The sequence below is a fragment of the Bos mutus genome, chromosome 18 (assembly GCF_027580195.1).
Source record: "Bos mutus isolate GX-2022 chromosome 18, NWIPB_WYAK_1.1, whole genome shotgun sequence".
NCBI classification, from domain to species: domain Eukaryota; kingdom Metazoa; phylum Chordata; class Mammalia; order Artiodactyla; family Bovidae; genus Bos; species Bos mutus.
This window is the reverse complement of record NC_091634.1, coordinates 12,172,279-12,190,016: the sequence shown is the minus strand read 5'-3', so window position 1 is coordinate 12,190,016 and position 17,738 is coordinate 12,172,279. Positions and strand designations below refer to the sequence as shown.

At 52.9% G+C, this 17,738-nt stretch overlaps 2 protein-coding genes across 2 annotated transcripts; one reads left to right on the top strand and one right to left on the bottom strand.

The window, feature by feature from the left end:
- Positions 1-1,703: 1,703 nt before the first annotated feature.
- TMEM91 (transmembrane protein 91) lies at positions 1,704-6,391 on the top strand. Its single transcript, XM_070386825.1, has 4 exons — positions 1,704-1,850; positions 3,085-3,308; positions 5,387-5,536; positions 6,068-6,391. Exons 1-4 carry the CDS (start codon positions 1,838-1,840, stop codon positions 6,224-6,226), a joined length of 546 nt encoding a protein of 181 aa, XP_070242926.1. The 5' UTR covers positions 1,704-1,837; the 3' UTR covers positions 6,227-6,391.
- Positions 6,392-8,401: 2,010 nt separating this feature from the next.
- On the bottom strand, positions 8,402-17,455 carry EXOSC5 (exosome component 5). The gene is made up of 6 exons (XM_070387653.1): positions 17,233-17,455; positions 12,716-12,829; positions 12,070-12,191; positions 10,619-10,759; positions 9,567-9,656; positions 8,402-8,850 (listed from the first exon to the last, which is right to left on the bottom strand). Exons 1-6 carry the CDS (start codon positions 17,378-17,380, stop codon positions 8,758-8,760), a joined length of 708 nt encoding a protein of 235 aa, XP_070243754.1. The 5' UTR covers positions 17,381-17,455; the 3' UTR covers positions 8,402-8,757.
- Positions 17,456-17,738: the final 283 nt, after the last annotated feature.

Sequence of the window (17,738 nt, the reverse complement as noted above, 5' to 3'; positions counted from 1 at the left end):
ATTCATCCTCAGTAAAAAAGGGAAGCTGGTAAGAATTCATGTGCCCATGCCACAAATAGGTATTGAAGGCCTGCTTTGCACCCAGGCACTGTTCTAGGCCCCGAGGCACAGCAGTGAACAAAAGAGAGCAAATCCCAGCTCAGCTGCAGCTGGCACTGAAGTGGGGGAATTCAAACTACAAACAGCCAAAGTATGTAGTATGTTTCACAGTGATAAGAGCGAGGTTAAGGAGATAATAAAGAATAACAGGTTATCTCTCCTGATAGAACAGTTCTGCTCCCTCTCCTCCTCTATCCTCCCGTGGGTCTCCCCGCCTGTTGTCAGCCAGAGTATCTGACTGAGCCAAGTGCACTTCCAGACACCATCTGCTCTCCCTGGGAGTGGGGCCTGTGCCAACTCCAGCGTCTGGACTCTTGGCACAGAGCCCCAGAGCCCTGGAGCGAGAGAACTCTGGTCGGCCCCACATCAGGAAGGGAATCCTCCAGTTTGGCTGTCTGAGACTGGTGAGACGGAAGGCTTCCGAGAGACAGGGAAGCCAGTGCAAACTGGGTGGCCTCCTTGAAGGAGGTCAAGGCCTGTAGGGTGAGAAGAGTTCCTTCATCAAACTGAAAATGATGGCTACATTAATAAATAATTCTATTCCTAAGCAGTATTAAACACGTTCAGAGTGCCTAGTTTGGGGCAAATGCTGGACATGTGTTAATTTCACCTAATCGAAGTGCTTTATATATGTGATCACAATCTAAGAGACAGGGAGTACTTAATCCATTTTACACATGGAGAAATTGCAGTTCAAAAAGGTGATGCTATTATCCAGAGGTCACATAGCGAGTGCTTTGAAGAGCCTGGAAAGGAACTCAGGTCTGTGTGGGTCCAAACTGTAACTCATAACTACCGCCTGTACCACCTGATAACCAGCACACCATCCCTGGCCCACTCCCACCGCCGGCCCTTTCCCTGGAAGCCCCCACCTCACCTTCTGCCTCTGTTTTCACCCCTCTACGTGGGCCAGCAAGAAATACAGCCTTGGGTTAGAATCTGCCTGTGGGTCCTGGTACTAGTTGCTTACCTCCGACCAGTGAACTCACACATACCTCTCAGCCTCAGTTGCTTGATGTGCAGAATAGGGAGAGAGATCTAGAGGAATCCGTGAGATGATGAATGCAGGGCATCTAACGCAGGGGCAGGGCGTGGGTCACTACACCCACTGACCCTGCCGCACGCTCTTAGGCAAGCTCTAACTCTCGGCGCCTGTTTCCTCCTGGGCACGACATGACCACCAGTGACAGTGCTTCTCAGGTCGTTCTCAGGAATAAACGTGTCCGTGTATATACATAACGTGTGTATGTAAAGCACTAAGAACCGTGCCCACAGTTAGCTGGGGTTGCTGCTTTGACTGTTGGGCAGCGGGGAGGGCGGTGGGCAGGAGGCGGGGCCAAGTCAAGAAGGCTCTGGAGAATCGGGGTGCTCCCTCCTCCATCCTGCAGATTTAGGGTCTGGGTTCAGGGAATCAGGGCCCGCTGTTCTTAGAGACTCCCGCCCACTCCTCCACACCCGGGGTGGTAGGGGTCCGCGCCCGGCGCTGACGTCGGCCTTCAAGGCCCCATCCTCCGGCCTCCGCGGAGGGCGGAGCCCCGGAGCCCGTCGCCCCGCCCCCATCCCCGCCCCCGCGCGCTGCGGGCCCGGGGCGCTGAGAGGGGCACTGGGCTGAGCGCGGAAACCTTGAGCCCGCAGCCAGGCCTGGACCCTGGGGAGGGCGGGGCTCACTGAGTGCCCCCACCCTGGGTGGCAGGGTCGGGTCGGGTGTCTGTGCAGGGAACCCAGGAGGTCCTGGCCTATGGCTGTGGGCGGTGAGTGAGGGGCGCAGCTGCGGGCCGGGAGCACCGCTTTTACCCCAGGTCTTGGGTTTAGGGACAGGGAGGCAAAACCTTGGCGAGGAAATCGGCTCAAGCCAGGTTTGGGCTGAGGGCGGGAGACTTGGGGACCCTCCCTCTCCCCCCGGGCGATCGTGAGGGCCAGGAGAATATTCTCTATGGTTGAGTGGAGTGTGTGGTGGGTTGGTGGTGTTCTGGGGGAGGGGTGCAACGGTGGATTCTGGTCAAACAGGAGGTGTCTGGGGAGCAGGTGGGTGTGGGTCATGAATGTGGGTGGAGTAAGAGGGGTGTGTGGACCCTGGTGTTTGGGGCAGGTGTGCAGGGGAAGTGATGGAAACAGGAGAGTGTTCCATCTGCATGTGTGGGAAGCCTGTGCATATACCTACATCTGGGGAAATTCTGATGTTGAGGGGATTAGGATGAATGTACAAGGAGTTGTTTGGGGTGAGTGTGTAAGAAGGTTGCAGGCCTCAGAGGGGTGTTTTCTGGGAGCTCATGTTGTTTGGGGCAAACTGTCCCTTGGGACATGAGTGTGCACAGGTCGGGGTTGGGCTTGCCTGGTTGGGTATGTGTGGCAGGGGACTTGGGTATTGAGTATGCAGGCTTGTGGGGCACAGGGGGTGTGTGGACTAAGCGTCACTGGGGATGGCTGTGCGGGAGAGGGATGGGAGTATGAACTCAGGATAGGTGTGTAGTTCATGGGCCAAGTAAGTGTGTAAAGCATGGTTTGGAATAACTGTGGAACAGGTGTGTGGTTTTGCCCTGAGGAGAGAGAAGCCCAGAACTGAATGTTCAGATTCCTGAGTTTTTTTTTTTTTTTCTCCCCCACAACTTGGACCATCCTCTTTAACTCTTTTTTAAATTATTTATTTATTTGGCCATGCTGGGTCTTAGTTGCAGCACACGAGATCTTCAGTCTTCACTGAGGCATGTGGGACCTAGTTCCCTGATCAGGGACTGGACCTGGGCCCCCTGCATTGGGAGTGCAGAGTCTTAGCCACTGGACCACCAGAGAAGTCCCTTTTTAACTCTTTAGACCTCAGTTTTGCTTAAATGGGTCTTAGGATGGTTCAGTTACCTAGTCTCTGCCTGGAGTCTCTCCAAAGCCAGGAGTCAGGGGAGAGATGAAGGTGAGACTATTAACAGCCTGTCTTAAAAAAAAAAAAAACAAAAAAAAAACAGCCTGTCTTGTTCTTTCCCCTTCCCCTAGGAAGGAGCCTCTCCCCAGCCATGGACAGCCCCAGTCTTCGAGAGCTCCAACAGCCCCTACTGGTGGGTGGTGAGCTTCCCATCCAGAAGTCCGGTGAGCCTGAGCTGGGGCCTCCCTTTCGAGAGACAGCCTTTGCGGAATCGCTGAAGGGTTGGCAGTTCCTGCCACCATCTCTTCCTTCTGTGAGTGCAGGACTAGGGGAGCCAGGGACCCCCGACTTTGAGGTAGGAGCAGCACCACTAAGGAAGGCACCCTAGTGGGAACTGGGGGAGGGGGCTGGCGGGAAGCCCAGCTGTGGCCAACATCCAGCAGGCTGGCAGAGGGAGTGCCCATCTTTGGCCTGGAGTCTCACTTCCCAACTGCATGCATGTTCCTGGGTTTCCAGTTGTGGTTTTTCCTGTTCTTCCTCTCCCCTGGTTTCTTTACCTTTTTCTCTCCAGATTCGTCTCTCATCTTTGTTCCTTTTGGCTCTTTCTTCCCAATCATTTCTGACCCCCTTGTTTTCTCTCTGTCTCTCTAAAGCTGATACATCTCTGCACCTCTCTCTTTTTTTCTCCCCTCCAGTTAATGTCATTTTTTATCATTTCTTATTCCGTGTCCATATTCTCAAGCTTGTCTTTTATTTGCAAAGCATGGTTTTCCTGTTGCTACTGCTGTTTAAGAAATCACCCAGAACTTGGTAGCTTAAAACAACAATCACTATCATGGCTCATGGTTTCCATGGGTTGGGAATTTGGGAAGGACTTGGGTGGTTCTGCCTCAGGGTCTTTCATGAGGTCAAGGCCAGCCAGTGGCCAGAACTGGAACAGTCAGGGTCTGAAGCAGCAGGGGGGTCTGGTTGGGTATCTCTCTCTTAATGTGGTCTCAGGGCTTCTGCAGGAGTCACCCCATGTGGGCTGGTTTGGGCTCATAGCACGTAAGCTTCAGGGCAGCACTCCGAATGTGCCTCCAGCCCTCCAGCAGGAGTGTTTCAACAAAGCTGAACCTGCCTCACCTTTTCTGACTTAGGCTTGTGAGTCGTGTGGTATTATTTCCACCACATTCTATCAATTACAGATGAATCATAGCCTGCCCAGACTCAAGGAAAGTGGACACAGGCCTCACCCCTTGATGGGAAGATTATCAGTCACACTGTAAGAAGAGCCTGTGGGAGGGGAGAGGTGGTTATGGCCATTTTTAGAAACAGTCCGCCACACCGTGGCAGTAAGCTTCACTTCGACATGGTTATGTGTCTGGTAATTCCAGTATTTGAAGACTTTCAGGGCCTTATTATTTTGCTAGTTCTCCTCCATGGTTCCTGTATACCTGGTTATCTTTGATGGCTTGTTGGTTATTGTATTTGAAAAATGGTTTTGAGGGTTAGAATCAAAGTACCTTGTCCAGAAAGGATTTGGGTCTGCTTCTGTCAACTGCCTAGGGGCACTGCCATTCAGAGATCATTTTTAATCTAGTTCAGGGTGTGAATGAAAGATTAATTTTTCCAGGATTGGGAAATGCCTGCTGGGCAGAAGGGACCTTCTCTGTTAAATTAATTTTGATTTTCACTTCAGTTTTGGCCTTACAGTAACTCCTTAAAGTCTTGTGAGCTATTTGATGCAAGATTAAATATATATATATATATATATATATATATATATATATATATATATATATATACATTTCAACTGACTCATTGGAAAAGACCCAGATGCTGAGAAAGATTGAAGGCAGGAGGAGAAGGGGACGACAGAGGATGAGATGGTTGGAGGGCATCACTGACTTGACGGACATGAGTTTGAGCAAGCTCCAGGAGTTGGTGATGGACAGGGAAGCCTGGTGTGCTGCAGTCCATGGGGTCACAAAGAGTCAGACACAACTGAGCGACTGAACTGAACTGATATATATATATATATATATGTAAACCTAGAACCTGTGGTTTCAGCAGGCAGGTTTGTCCTAGTAATTCAGGCCACCAGAGCTCTCTCCTCTGATCTCCATCTTTTTTGCAGGTTCTGGTCCCCACTGGTTTCTGTGTCTACTTAAGGGGTTTATAACTCAGGGCTTATGAGCAGCTGTAATACCCACCCATGACTGGACCTGTGAACTTCTTGAAATTGAACTCATAGCTTTTGAGCGTGGGTGAGGTTTTTCTCAGGAGGCAGGGTCCAAAGCTTCCCCTCGGAGGCATCCAGGATATAGAGGGGTCAAGAGTCTATCTCTGGGAACATTTTTCTCTCTTGGTGTCTTTGGGGGCATGGGGAGCAGAGCAGTGGGGCAGGGACGGGGGATGGAGATGCCCACTCAGGCCGTCTCCTGCCCACAGGATGTCTCATCCAGTGACAGTGACTCGGACTGGGGCGGGGGCGGCCCCCTCTCCCCGCTGCTGCCCCACGACCACCTCGGCTTGGCTGTCTTTTCCATGCTGTGCTGTTTCTGGCCCTTGGGCATCGCCGCCTTCTGCCTGGCCCAGAAGGTCAGTCTCTGGGTGGGGTTGAGAGGGGACTGGATATAAGAGAGAAAATGGCATTTGAAAGAAAACAAATGAGAGGAGCCCTGCTTGGGTGGGTTGGGGTGGGGGGTGGGAAGTGATGAAGAGGATTCACGTAGAAATATTCAGGAGTGAAGTGAGGCGTGTTTGTCACAGAGGGGAGTGCAGAGTGAGCTCCACTCCTAGGCCTGCCCCCCAGCCTCTGGTAAGGTGGTGGTCAAGCCACTTAACTTCCCTGTGCCTCATTTTCCTTATCTGTAAAATGGGGATGACTAATTCTTACCTCAGGGTCATTGTGAAGCTCAATGAGTTAGAACTGTGGCATATAGTAATATATGTCTATTTTTATTAGTCACCTAGTAAACCCAGTGCCCAGCTGTGCCTGACCCACAGTAGCTGCTCGCTGTTTTTGGAACATATGAATACAAGGGTGTGGGGGTGGGGGAGGGGTCGGGCTGCGGGAAGCAGGGTGGGATGAGGGGACTCCTGAGTCACCGCTGCCCAATGCCTCTACAGACCAACAAGGCTTGGGCCCAGGGGGACGTCCAGGGGGCAGGGGCCGCCTCCCGCCGAGCCTTCCTGCTGGGGGTCCTGGCCGTCGGGCTGGGCGTGTGCACATACGTGGCCGCCCTGGTGACCCTGGCCGCCTACCTCGCCTCCCGGGACCCGCCCTAGCTGCCCCTGCGGCCCCCGCTGTGAACCCAGAGGCCGGCCGCCCAGCGCGTCTGCGGTCGAGTGGAGAGTCCCGGCGGACGGGGCGGCAGCGGCAGCATCCAGAAACGGGAGTGGGCTGGGCCGCCCCCTCCCTCCCCGCCTTCCTGGAGGCCGCAGAGAGCGATTAAACACCAGACACTCTTGCCGCCAAACCTGTGTCTGTCTGAGTGTGTGGGCAGGTGGACAGGCGGGGCCAGAGTGACAGGCTGTCCCCCGGGGTGTTCCTGGACACCTCAGAGCCAGAGAAGGGAGAATCCATGGAGGCTCAGAGGGCTCCCAGATGGCAGAACATTCTCTCCAGAACATGGGTGGTCGGCAGGGAATTAGCGAAAGCGAGGTTCCAAGTCCTTCCTCCTCCGAGTTCACCGTGTAACCCTATGGTCTGAGCCTCACTTTGCCTCATCTGCAAAATGGGACTGATTTCCCCCACAGCTGGAGCAGTTGTAGAGACCAAATGAATCATACAGTCTACACAGCAGTCCCCTCCTGAGTTCCTTTAAAGCAGTGGCAGAAATCTAACTCTTTTACACAACAAAGGGGAGGAAAACAGAGAGAACTGGATTCAGGGTGTCAAGTGAAATGGTCTGGTCTCCCATCTGTTGGCTTCCACTGTGCAGGCTCCCCCTCCTGGGGGAGGAAAATGGGAGTGGGCAGCTCTGGTGCCACCAAGGTCTTTGCCAGGCACCCTATCACTGGCCCACCTGGGGTCCAAGGCAGCTGCATCCCACAGCCCGAGATTGGGACAGCTGGAGCCTCAAAGCATCAAAGTGCTAGCAGGCAAAATAGCCCTGTGCCTAATGTGCTTGTCAGATACATTAAATGGGGCCTGAGGGACTTCTCTGGTGGTCCAGTGGTTAAGACTCCACATGTCCAATGCAGGGAAGGACAGTGCCATCCCTGGTCGGGGAACTAAGATCCCACATGCCATGGCCAACCCCCCCAGGTTGGATATTATCAAGTAACAAAGTGAGAGCTGTTTAGTTTTCTTCACTCCACTTAATACCATCTTGGGGCTTCCCAGGTGGCGCTAGTGGTAAAGAACCTGCCTGCCAGTGCAGGAGATGGAAAAGATGTGTGTTTGATCCCTGGGTCAGGAAGATCCCCTGGAGGAGGGCATGGCAACCCACTCCAGTATTCTTGCCTGGAGAACCCCATGGACAGAGGAGCCTGGTGGTCTACAGTCCATAGTTGCAGAGTGGCACACTACTGAAGCGACTTAGCGTGCACAGGCACACTGCCATTTAATCCCGCAAGAAAACATTATTCACTGTCTATGCTCTCCTGACCATTTTCACGGAGCATCATTTCAAGCTATTTATGCATTTCCTTGGTTACCGGGGATAAAAATGACACCTGCCCAAAGGGGCAATTGTGTGAGTCAGTGCACCCATGTGAAGCTGCAGCAAAGGACCCCCTTCCCCAACATGTCATTTTTACCATAACCCCCCAAATGTCAGTGGCAGACAGGATCCGGCAGGCATGTGGCCCATCTGTGGGAATCAGTCAAATCAGAACCGAAAATATACCTGTTTCCAGAAGCCCCTTATGGGGTGCCACCACCCGACTTGAGAATCAACAGGCCTCGGCCACTTCCGTTCACTGTCAGGGACCTGAGGTCCAGAGTGTGCTGACTCTCTTGGGGTCTGAATAGTGGGGGCTCTGGGTCTGGATTCTGAAGAGGGACCCGTGTTCCACCATGGACTCTGAAGACGGACCCGTGTTCCACCACTAACTAGCTAGTGACCTCTGGCAGTTAACTGGCTCCTAAGTTTGTTTCCTGACCTTAAAATAGGGACCATAACAGCCCCACCTCAGGGGGTTGCTGGATAAAGGCAGTGCTCAGAGGCAGATTGCCCTCCAAGGCACACGAAGCCCGTTGTCTCCCTGACCATCTCCTCCCTCCCTCCTGCCCTCCCTTCCTCTGCTCCAGGTGCACCAGCCATCTTGCTGGTTCTTGAACCTCTGCCTATCTCTGCCAAGGGGTCCTCCCCCACCACGTGTCCATGATTCCCTAAGCTCATCCCTGGCCTTCTCCTGGACTTCCCTCGGATGCCCCCTCCGCACGAAGGTATCCTCAACTGATGTACTGAATCTGTCCCCTTTCCCCGCCATGAACTCACCTAAACCCCCTTTAAAAAAGTTTTTTGTATTGTTTTATTTTTTAAATAGCATCCACCATCCAACACACACTACTGTTACTTGTCTATCACATCAACGTTCCTCGAACCTGAGCCTCATTCACTGCTGAGGCCTTGGCACCCAGCAGGGCTTGCACACTCTAACTGCAGTCCCGGCTTCATGGGGCTGTTAGAATGAGTAGCTTCATTCAGTGAATGCACTACCCTACCAGTGTCTTCCTGGAGTGGGGCGGGGTCTGTGCCCGTCCCCCATGCCCAGGGGGCCGGCTATAGCCACTCTTTTCTCGGCAGGGCCGGCCTGCTGGCTTCTTTGACGCTGGAGGTGGCGGGAGGGGCGGCCTGCCCTGGCTTGCCTCAGCTCTTGGAGTAACGCCTCTGTAGCGATTCCCGGTAGAAGCGGAAGACGTGTGTGGAGGCAGTCTGGGCTGCAGCCAGGCACTGCTGGAGCTGGGAGGGGAGGGGGGTCGGTTAGTGCCAGGGGCCCCACCTGACTCCCAGAACCCCCCAAACCTAACACCTCCCCTTTCACCGGGAGCCCCGCTCCCCAGGGGAGGGTGGTGGTGAGGGGGTTACTCCACATGCATTATCATCTTCCTCACTTCATGGTCTCCTTAGAGAAGGCTTCAGGGCTGATTAAACAGCTCCAGGCCCTCAGACCAACAGTGTCAGGCTTCCTGCCCCCAGAAGCATTCCCAGGCTCACCGAGCTCCAGACCCAGAGATTGGAATTTCAGACCCAGAGGCCCTGTGACTCCGAATACTCTTAATAGCCATGGAACTTGAGACCCCAAATCTTTACTGCCGTGTATACCTGGATTCACAGGAGGGCCAGGTGGTAAATGTTCTTGGTGACCATTTGGCCCAGCAGGTGCCAAACTCTGTTCAGACACCCCAAACTCCAGGGTGCACAGCTCTGAGCTGGAAGCTGGGAGGCTTCAAGTGCCCCATGTTCTGATTTCCACCTGAGCCCCTCTTCTCAGGTGGAAATCTGGGTTTCCCTTTAAAATTCCCACAAAGGCTTCTATGGCCACAAACTTTAAAACCTCCTATTTACAGAAGGGGTGCAAGGAAGGGGTTCCCCTTAAGCCTCTTAGAATAGTGACTGGACCTCATGTCAGGGGGGTGGAAAAGGCCTGGTGTTCACCCCCAGTTATGCAGTGGTACCTCGGTGTCGGAGTAGAGCCCCTTGGTGGTGGACATCAGCAGCTTCCTTTCCACGCTGTCAAGGGCAAAGGTCAGGACTGCCCGGGCCTCCTAGGAACGAGAGGTACAAGGTGGAAGACCTGGAACCCTCCCCTCAGATACAATCTCAGCTGGCCCCAAAGTGGGTGTGTGTGTGTGGGGGGGGTGGGTGGGGGGGGGGTTGCTTTTCCCGCAGCCAGGCCCTAGCAAGTGTATTTTTTGAGGGGAGTCTACACATCACCCCCTCCCTAGGGAATCGCTCCCCACGTGATCCCACCACGTGGCTCTGACAGGGCTTCCAAAGCACAGTGTTCTGCCCCAGAGGGGCAGCCACGGTGATGGTCATCCCTCAGTGCCTCCCAGAGTGCTCTGCTCTCTGGGGCTGGAAGCCAGCAAGCTCTATTTCCCAGGTTCCCCTGCCAGTTTGGGTGTAGCGGGAATCTGGTGGGAGACAAGAGAGGAAGGAGAAAGCAGCATCTGGGTCCTCACAGGAGTTTGAGGCGTATCACCCACCACAGTCGTCATGGAGAAAGGGTGGCTGTGGACCTCAGCAGCCAGGCCAGAGCCAGACTGTTTTCATCTAGATCTGACTGCTCCCATGTCCCCAACAGCGCCCAGCAGGAGCTGGCTTCAGGCTTCTCATCTCAGGGGGGGCCTCCCTTCTTCCCTTTTGCTTCTTCAGCTCTTCCATCACGGCTGTTGTGACCAGTTCCCTGCATTCAGTTCCACTTGCCCACCCCCCGTCTGAAGCTCTCAAGGGGTTTCTTTCTGCTTTCTTGACTGGATGTGACTGTCACAGTCCTGAGCAGATAACTGGGAATAACTGGAGCCTCAGCACACTGTGAACTTGAGCCACTGAAGAAGAAACTCTAAGTTTTTGCTTTTCTTTTTGAACCTCTTAAAATCAACTCCCTTGTCACTTTAGCGGGTTAGAGCTGGTACCAGCCAACTGTTTTGGAGAAGCGAGGCCCAGAGGAGGAGGAGAGGGAGGGTGCCTGTCCAGGGCCTTTCACCACCCCGCCCTTCATACTTACCTTTTCCTGTTTAGCAGTAGGGTCTAGCATGAGGGTCCCATCAGAGTCCAGAGCACAAGTGACCCCACAGAAGAGGGCCCGCATGGGCACACCAGCGTCCACCAGGGCCATGCAGGCGGCATTCAGGCAACAGGCCAGGAGCCACAGGCAGTGGTTAAGTTTCTTTTTTCATCTTTTGTTTTTCTTTGACCACACTATGTGGCTTGTGGCATCTTAGTTCCCCCACCAGCGACTGAACCCAGGCCCTCAGCAGTTACAGCGCAGAGTCCCAACCACTGGATCGCCAGTGGATGTTAAGAGTTTCTACTGAAAGTTGGTCAGCAGAACACATCCATGCCTCCGGTTCACCAGGCCAGTGCCGTGAACACCAGACATCTAATTGATCACAGAAAGGCAGAGTAATCCTGGGATCTAGTATCCTTGGGTTCCAAACCTGAACTGCCACCCTAAGCTGTGTGACCTTGAACAAGCTACTTACTCTCTCTGAGTCTCAGTCAGGGATCACAAGGATACTTAGCAGGTATGCACCTTCAGGGAAACAAAGGTGAGAAGCCTTTCAAGATAAAACAAGGAGGCAGTGGCAGAACCAGGCCCGGGGCTGGGGAATTGAGCAAGCAGTGCTAGCTGGCGACAGGCTAGCGGGATGACAGAGGGAGGAGTCAGTGTCCTCAGGGAGCCGGCAGTCCCAGGGAGAGGTGTGGCCCTGGCCCTGTGCAAGGGGAGCCCAGGCCTGAGTCAGACAGCCAGCCCCAGCTCAGTTTCCTCAAGTCTCTCCTCCCCAGGCCCAGCTTTACAGTCAGCCAGCCCCACCTCTGCCACTGACCCTCCATTATCTCCCATCTGTGAAGTGGGTTCACAGTGCTCCTCTTCCCCCATCTGTGAAGTTATCTGCCCAACGCAGGGCCACACACATCCACAGAGCTGTCTAGAAATGCCCATTTCTGGGCCTCTGCCTCTTGCACCCAAACCGCAGCCACATTCCAAGGCTGAGCTGCCGAACCAAAGGCTCTGCCTGCTCGGGGCTTCTGCACTTGTTGAGCCTCAAATCCAAGCTCAGGGTCAGAAATGAGGTCAAAGCCATAGGCTCTGGAGTCAGATGGGCCTGTGTGTGAATTCAGCCTCTGCTGCCTTCCAGCTGTGTGACCTTGGGTAAGCGACCTCCCCTCTCTTGGCCTTGGTTTCCTCACCTGAAACATGAGACCAGGACCCAGCTGCTAGGGGCCTTGAGCTCTAGAACCACATGGCTTGGGCTTATGTCCTGGCACTGCCAGTTACTGGAAGTGTGAGTTGTCCGTGCTGTATAAATTGCCTGACACAGTAAACGCTCAAGCCGTGTTTGCTGTTCCTACAAGTTGACATCTGTCAAGCAGACTAGGAGAGGGTGTGTACATGGCCATCAACAAGGAGGGCAATCAGTGAGATTCTGGAGGACTTCCTGGAGGAAAGGATACAGAGCCAGCATCGCTGACGACCTGCAGTACCACAGTTATGGAGGTGCGGGGGTGCAGCGCTCCCAGCACCACCGCTTCGCATGTGTTTCTGATCAGCCGCTCCCGGCTCTTCTCCGCTACGCCTGCGGAAATCAGGGGTGGGTTTGGGCTGTCAGGCTCTTCCTTTCCAGCTGGCTCACCTGTCTCCATATGCCCCACCCAAGCCTCCAGAAAAGGGCCTGCAGTCTTGGCCCAGGAAGAATTTGCGGGAATGAGAGAGGAGTCCCAGTGGGAGGGAGGCAGGGCCTAATTGCCACCCACTTAATGCCTGCCACCTCCAGTGCCCACCAAGGGAGCCTCCCGGGGGAGGAGAACCTCAGAGCTCTCCCATGTCCAGTGCTGCTGTCCATTCCCATCCCACTGCACCCAGCCCTGGGGAGTGAGGGGGGCAGAGAGTAAAAGGGTGGAAAAACAGATTAATGGAAAGGAGGAGAGATGGAGCCAGGAAAGAAGGGGGGAGGGGGGAGAGAAGATGGAGAGAGGGAGAAAAGTGATAGAGACGTACAGGCAGAGAACTGGAGAAGAAGAAACAGCTGAGGGGAGCTGAGAGGAGGAGTGGAGACCAGAAAGGGCAGTGACGGGGACACCGGGCGCAAGGAACAGTTACCAGGCAGTCCGGTCTTCGGCCTCAGGATCACTTCCAGCGTGGCCTTGTTGAAGATCTCTTTGCTGATTTTCACCTCGGCTGGCCCGTACACGCCGGCCAGGACGGAGGTATCCCCTGGGGAGAAAGCATGGGCGAGCTCACCTGCATGTTCCCTGCCTCTGGGGTCTGACACAAGGCACTTAACATTGTGGGCCCTGAGCTGGGTGGCCAGGGGTCCCCACGTCACCCTCACTCTGGCCCACCCCTTGTTAGCAGTGATTCCTTAAGCACTTGCTTCATGTCTCTGCCTCTACTTCCTCATCTGTAAAATGAGGATGACTATAGTACGTTCCTGGGACTTCCCTGGTGGTCCACTGGCTAAGACTGAGCTCCCAGCACAGAGGGCCTGGGTTCAACCCGTGGTCAGGGAACTAGATCCCACACGCTACAGCTAAGAGTTTGCATGCTGGGACTAAGACCCGGTGCAGCCAAAAAAAAAAAAACCAACGCAAACACCTACAGGACATCTTTCACAGCTATGAGGATTAAATGAGATAAAAAGAGAAATACTTAGGATGCTGCCTGCTAAGTTGCTGAGTGCCCAAAGAACTTTAGCTACTATTAATAACTTTAACAGGAAGTTCTTCCTGAGTGCTAACCTTCCCCCTTCTTACTGCTGCTGGTCCCAACTTCTCCTTCCAAAGCTTCCCCCAGGCCAAGTTCTCTTCCCTCTGGCTCACATCCCCAGATTCTGCAGCAGTCAGGACACCTGAGAAAGGGATGAATATGTAGGGCTGGGTCCTGGCACCTGCTTATTTCCTCCTGGCTCTGTAATCTCAGCTGATTTTGCTTACTTCTCTGGGCCTCAGTCTTCCCATCAGCAAAATGGGTAGACTGGACTACAAGAGCAGCTTCCAAACATTCCTGATCATAACTCCCTGGAAGAAATACATTTTAGATTCAAATACACTTCAGGACCCAAAACTCACACAAATCTGTGTGGATGTAAATGGAACGAACGCCTCCCAAAACAACTCTTACTGTTGCTGCTTTGACGTACTCGGATATTTTCTACTGTATTTCAGTTACAAAGAACCACTGAAGGGGACTTGCCTGGTGGTCCAGTGGTTAAGAATCCACCTTCCAATGCAGGGGATGCCGGTTCGATCCCTGATCAGGGAACTAAGACTGCACATGCCATGGAGCAACTAAGCCCACGAACCACAACTAAAACCTGACCTGACCAAAGAACAGAAATAAAACGGAAACAAAAACAAAACCCACTAGTGAACACAGTAGTTCTCAACCCTGTATGCACACTGGGCTCACTGCAGAACTTTAAAAAGATCTAGATGCCCAGGCCCCTCCCCTAGAGAGCCTTAATCCCATTGCTGGGGGCTGGGGCTCAGGCACTGGGAGCCTCAGAGCTCCAACAGGCCATTCTAACGTGCAGCTGGACCTGCAACCTGCAGTGGGAAGACATGGAGCTCCAGCACGGTTTCAAAACACAGGCCTGCAACCAGAATCGCTACAGCAGATCATTTAAAAATACAGAGGGCTGGCATCCCTGGGTTGGGAAGATCCCCTGGAGGAGGAAATGGCAACCTGTTCTAGTATTCTTGCTGGGATAATCCCATGGGCAGAGAAGCCTGGCTGACACAACTGAGCGACTAAACAATCAGCACAAAGAGGGCTGGCCTTAGTTGGCATAGGTGGGTTCTGGGGCTTGGCATTTTTAACCTCACTGGAGAGTCTAGTGAGGGTTTGCAGAGGACCCTGCTCCAGGGTCCTGGGCTTTGGGGTTTTAGAACATACAAGGGGCTCAGTATTTCTTTCTTTTTTAGAACACACAAGGGGCTCAGTATTTCTTAAATTCTAAGAACCTCCAGGCACCTGCACTGAGCAAGAGAGCTAAGCCTGGGGAGGTCCCAGGTAGAGGCTTTTTTGTTCTGGGGAAGGGGAGGAAGAGCTGCCATACAACTGAGGGACTCTCTTGGTTCCAGGAGAATGGACCCTGGAGGAGGAAATTATCCAAGCAGAACTAGATCCACAGTGGGGTCTTCCTTCCTGTTACTCCAAAGGCGCTGTCTGTGCTTCACCTGGGCACAAGACTGCCTCCCTTCTCATCTTCCTGAGGCCATGGCTCTAGCAATTCCCTCCCCTCTGGACCCCACATCCATCTAACTCCTGGCCCATCTAGCTTATCCTCTTACAGCAAAGTTCCTGAAGAGCTGTCTCTGCTCACTGACTCTTTTCCTCCTTGACTCCACCCCTCCACCAGAACAGCTTTTTCTTTTTTAAATTTTACTTATTATTTTTGGCTGTGCGTTGGGTCTTCGTTGTAATGCGTAGGTTTCTTATTGCGCTGGCTTCTCTTGTTGTGGAGCACAGGCTCTAGGGTGTGTAGGCTCAAGTAGTTGTGATGCAAGGCATGTGGAAGCTTGCTGGACCAGGGATGGAACCCGTGTCCCCTGCACTGGGAGCTCAGAATCTTAACCAGGGAAGTCCCAGAGTGACTCTTGGCTGCACCACCTACAATAGACAACCAAGTTGTCAACCCACAGGTCTAGTCCATCCTCACATGATTCAGTCTCTCAGCCGGACCAAAACAGTTGGTTGGTCCTTACATTTCAAACACATTCTCTGGGCTCCAGGTCACTACCCTCTCTTGATTTTTCTCCTACCTTACTAGTTGCTCCTTCTCAATGTCTTTTCCTAGCTCCACCCAGGCTAGAAGGCACAGGGCTAAGTTCTAAGTTCTTCTCTTCTCCATCTATATTAATTTTCTTGGTGATTCCATCCAATCAGTAGCTTGAACTGCCATCTAGAGCCAAAGGACCCCCAAATTCCAGTCTTGTATGTCCGACTGCCGAATCCACACTGCCATGGGAAAGTCTATTAGGCACTGCAAATGTAATGTTTCCAACTGAACTCATTTTCTTCCAGCATGGCTGGTCTGGGTAAAAAACTTTAGTGTTATCCTTGACTCTGTCATACCCCCAAACCAAACTACCCGCGATTTGTCGGTTTTACCTTCCGACTCTCACCACCAGTCCTGGTCCCACTCTGGTCTGCGCCACCCTCCTCTCCTCCTTTCCCCCATGCCCTTTACCATCAACACTGCAGCCAGAAAGTCTAAAATCTATAAAGATATATTCCGAACATGTCACATGGCTCCATTCTCAGTCACTAGACTTTATATGAGGGGCAGGCCTCCTTACCTCCACCCCATCTCCTGTCACCGATGCAGGCACCCCTGTCCCCCTGACTGTTCTTCAAACACACCAGGCAAGTTTTGGCCTCAGGACCCTGTGGTTCCTAATGCTTTAAAAGCTTTCCTCTTAATCTCTTTAGGGTTTGCTCCCCCTGCAAAAAGCCAATTTTAGGGGAAAAAAAAACTGCCTTAAAAATTTTTTATTTGGCTGCACTGGGTCTTCACTGCAACACTCGGGATCTTTAGTTGGGGCATGCGAACTCTTAGCTGCACCATGTGGGATCTAGTTCCCTGACCAAGGACTGAACCCAGGCCCCCTGCATTGGGAGCTCAGAGTCTTAGCCACTGGATCATCAGTAAAGTCCCATCTTTAAGTGTTTATTCAAAAGGTACCATCTCAGTTGATGCCTTTCCTGACCATCCTAATTAAGACTGCAACCCTCTCTGGCACACCCCATTCTACATCTTTACTGTATTTTTCTCCAGTTTTTTACTACATATTTTACTTATCTTTTGCCTGTCTCTCTGACTAGAATGTAAGAATGTCAAATCCGTTACAGCAGGGATTTTTAAAAAATTTATTTACTTATTGCCCAGAACAATACTAAGCAAAGGTACATGTTCAATGAAAGAATGAATGAAAGCAGGTTTTGTATTTGGGTTTCAGGTAATGCCCTAGAGCAGGGTCTGAAGCATTTATGGGGGTGACCCTTAGGCCTATCCCCAGAGGAATATTTCCCTCAGAGGGGTAAGGGAACTGAGTCTAGTTTCAGAGTTGTTTAGCTACGAAAAGGGGATATTTCCCTAATAGGTAAGAACTACCCCAATCTTAGGGATATAGGGAGAGTTGTGTATCCCAGTCAAAGGGACATTTACCCAAGAGGTGGGGCTGGGGACATCACCATCAATCTGAGAAGTAACTATTTGGATAAAAGATCTGCCACCGGGCTAGGGAGTAAACCGGAAGTGGTGACAGTCCACTGGGCATTTATGCAAACAAACAGGTTTGCCTCAGCCTGGGATGTATGGACCCAGGGTGCGTGTGTGGGAAACCGGAGAGGAACCTAGTCAAGGGAGACCCCCGGATAAGAAGATTTCCCCTATTCTGGAGTATTCATTCTTTAGAGGTGGTCTGCCGTCTCCCATTCTACGTACTTAACAATCTTCTCCTTGCTAGTCTGGAGGGAGAGATATATGTCTACCTGCGTATGCAGTAGTGTCCACCCCGGCAAGAACTGCACCAGTTCAAGAGAGATTTTTACCAGCTAGAGCAGTACACTGTAACCCCCCCCCCCCCAAAATAATACAACCTAGTAGTTCCTACCTTGCAGGAAAGAGGCAGAGCCATCAGGCCGGGAAAGCAAGTTCTGTTCGCAGGCAAAGTGCCGGAGGCTACAGCCGGGGACCCTAGGGCCGGGCTCTGTCCCAGAATCAGCCCGGATCTTCGATTCAGTCTGCATTTCCCCCTCCATAGCCCCGGAGCCCACGTGCAGCCGGGTCTTGTTGCTTCCGCCCAGAAGCGCGCGCTTGCGTAGGAGGTGCGTACAGAGTACGCACGCGCCGACCCGGGGGCTCCAAGAGGGGCGCCCGCACGTGGCTCGGCGTTTACTAACAATCTGGGCCCTCCCACTCCCGCTCGGAAGTCCAGGAAAGCCATTGGACAGAAGAGAAAGTGGGCGGGCCTTGGCATGAGCTCGTCCTACCCAAGGCCCCCGGCCTTGAAACCCTGAGGCGCTGGACGGGTTGTCCTCTTCTTTGCCGGTTACAGGAATAACTAACGTGAGGCGGTCAGAGTACTTTTGGGAAGTTAGGTGGCTTTATGCACCTACA

Coding starts and splice junctions, on each gene's coding strand:
- TMEM91 (XM_070386825.1), top strand. Junction 3,309..5,386: donor CAGGGACCCCCGACTTTGAG/GTAGGAGCAGCA, acceptor TCCTGCCCACAG/GATGTCTCATCCAGTGACAG. Junction 5,537..6,067: donor CCTTCTGCCTGGCCCAGAAG/GTCAGTCTCTGG, acceptor ATGCCTCTACAG/ACCAACAAGGCTTGGGCCCA.
- EXOSC5 (XM_070387653.1), bottom strand. CDS start 17,380: ATGGAGGGGGAAATGCAGACTGAATCGAAGATCCGGGCTGATTCTGGG. Junction 12,830..17,232: donor CTCTGCCTCTTTCCTGCAAG/GTAGGAACTACT, acceptor CTTTCTCCCCAG/GGGATACCTCCGTCCTGGCC. Junction 8,851..9,566: donor GGCTCTACTCCGACACCGAG/GTACCACTGCAT, acceptor CTCCCCTCCCAG/CTCCAGCAGTGCCTGGCTGC.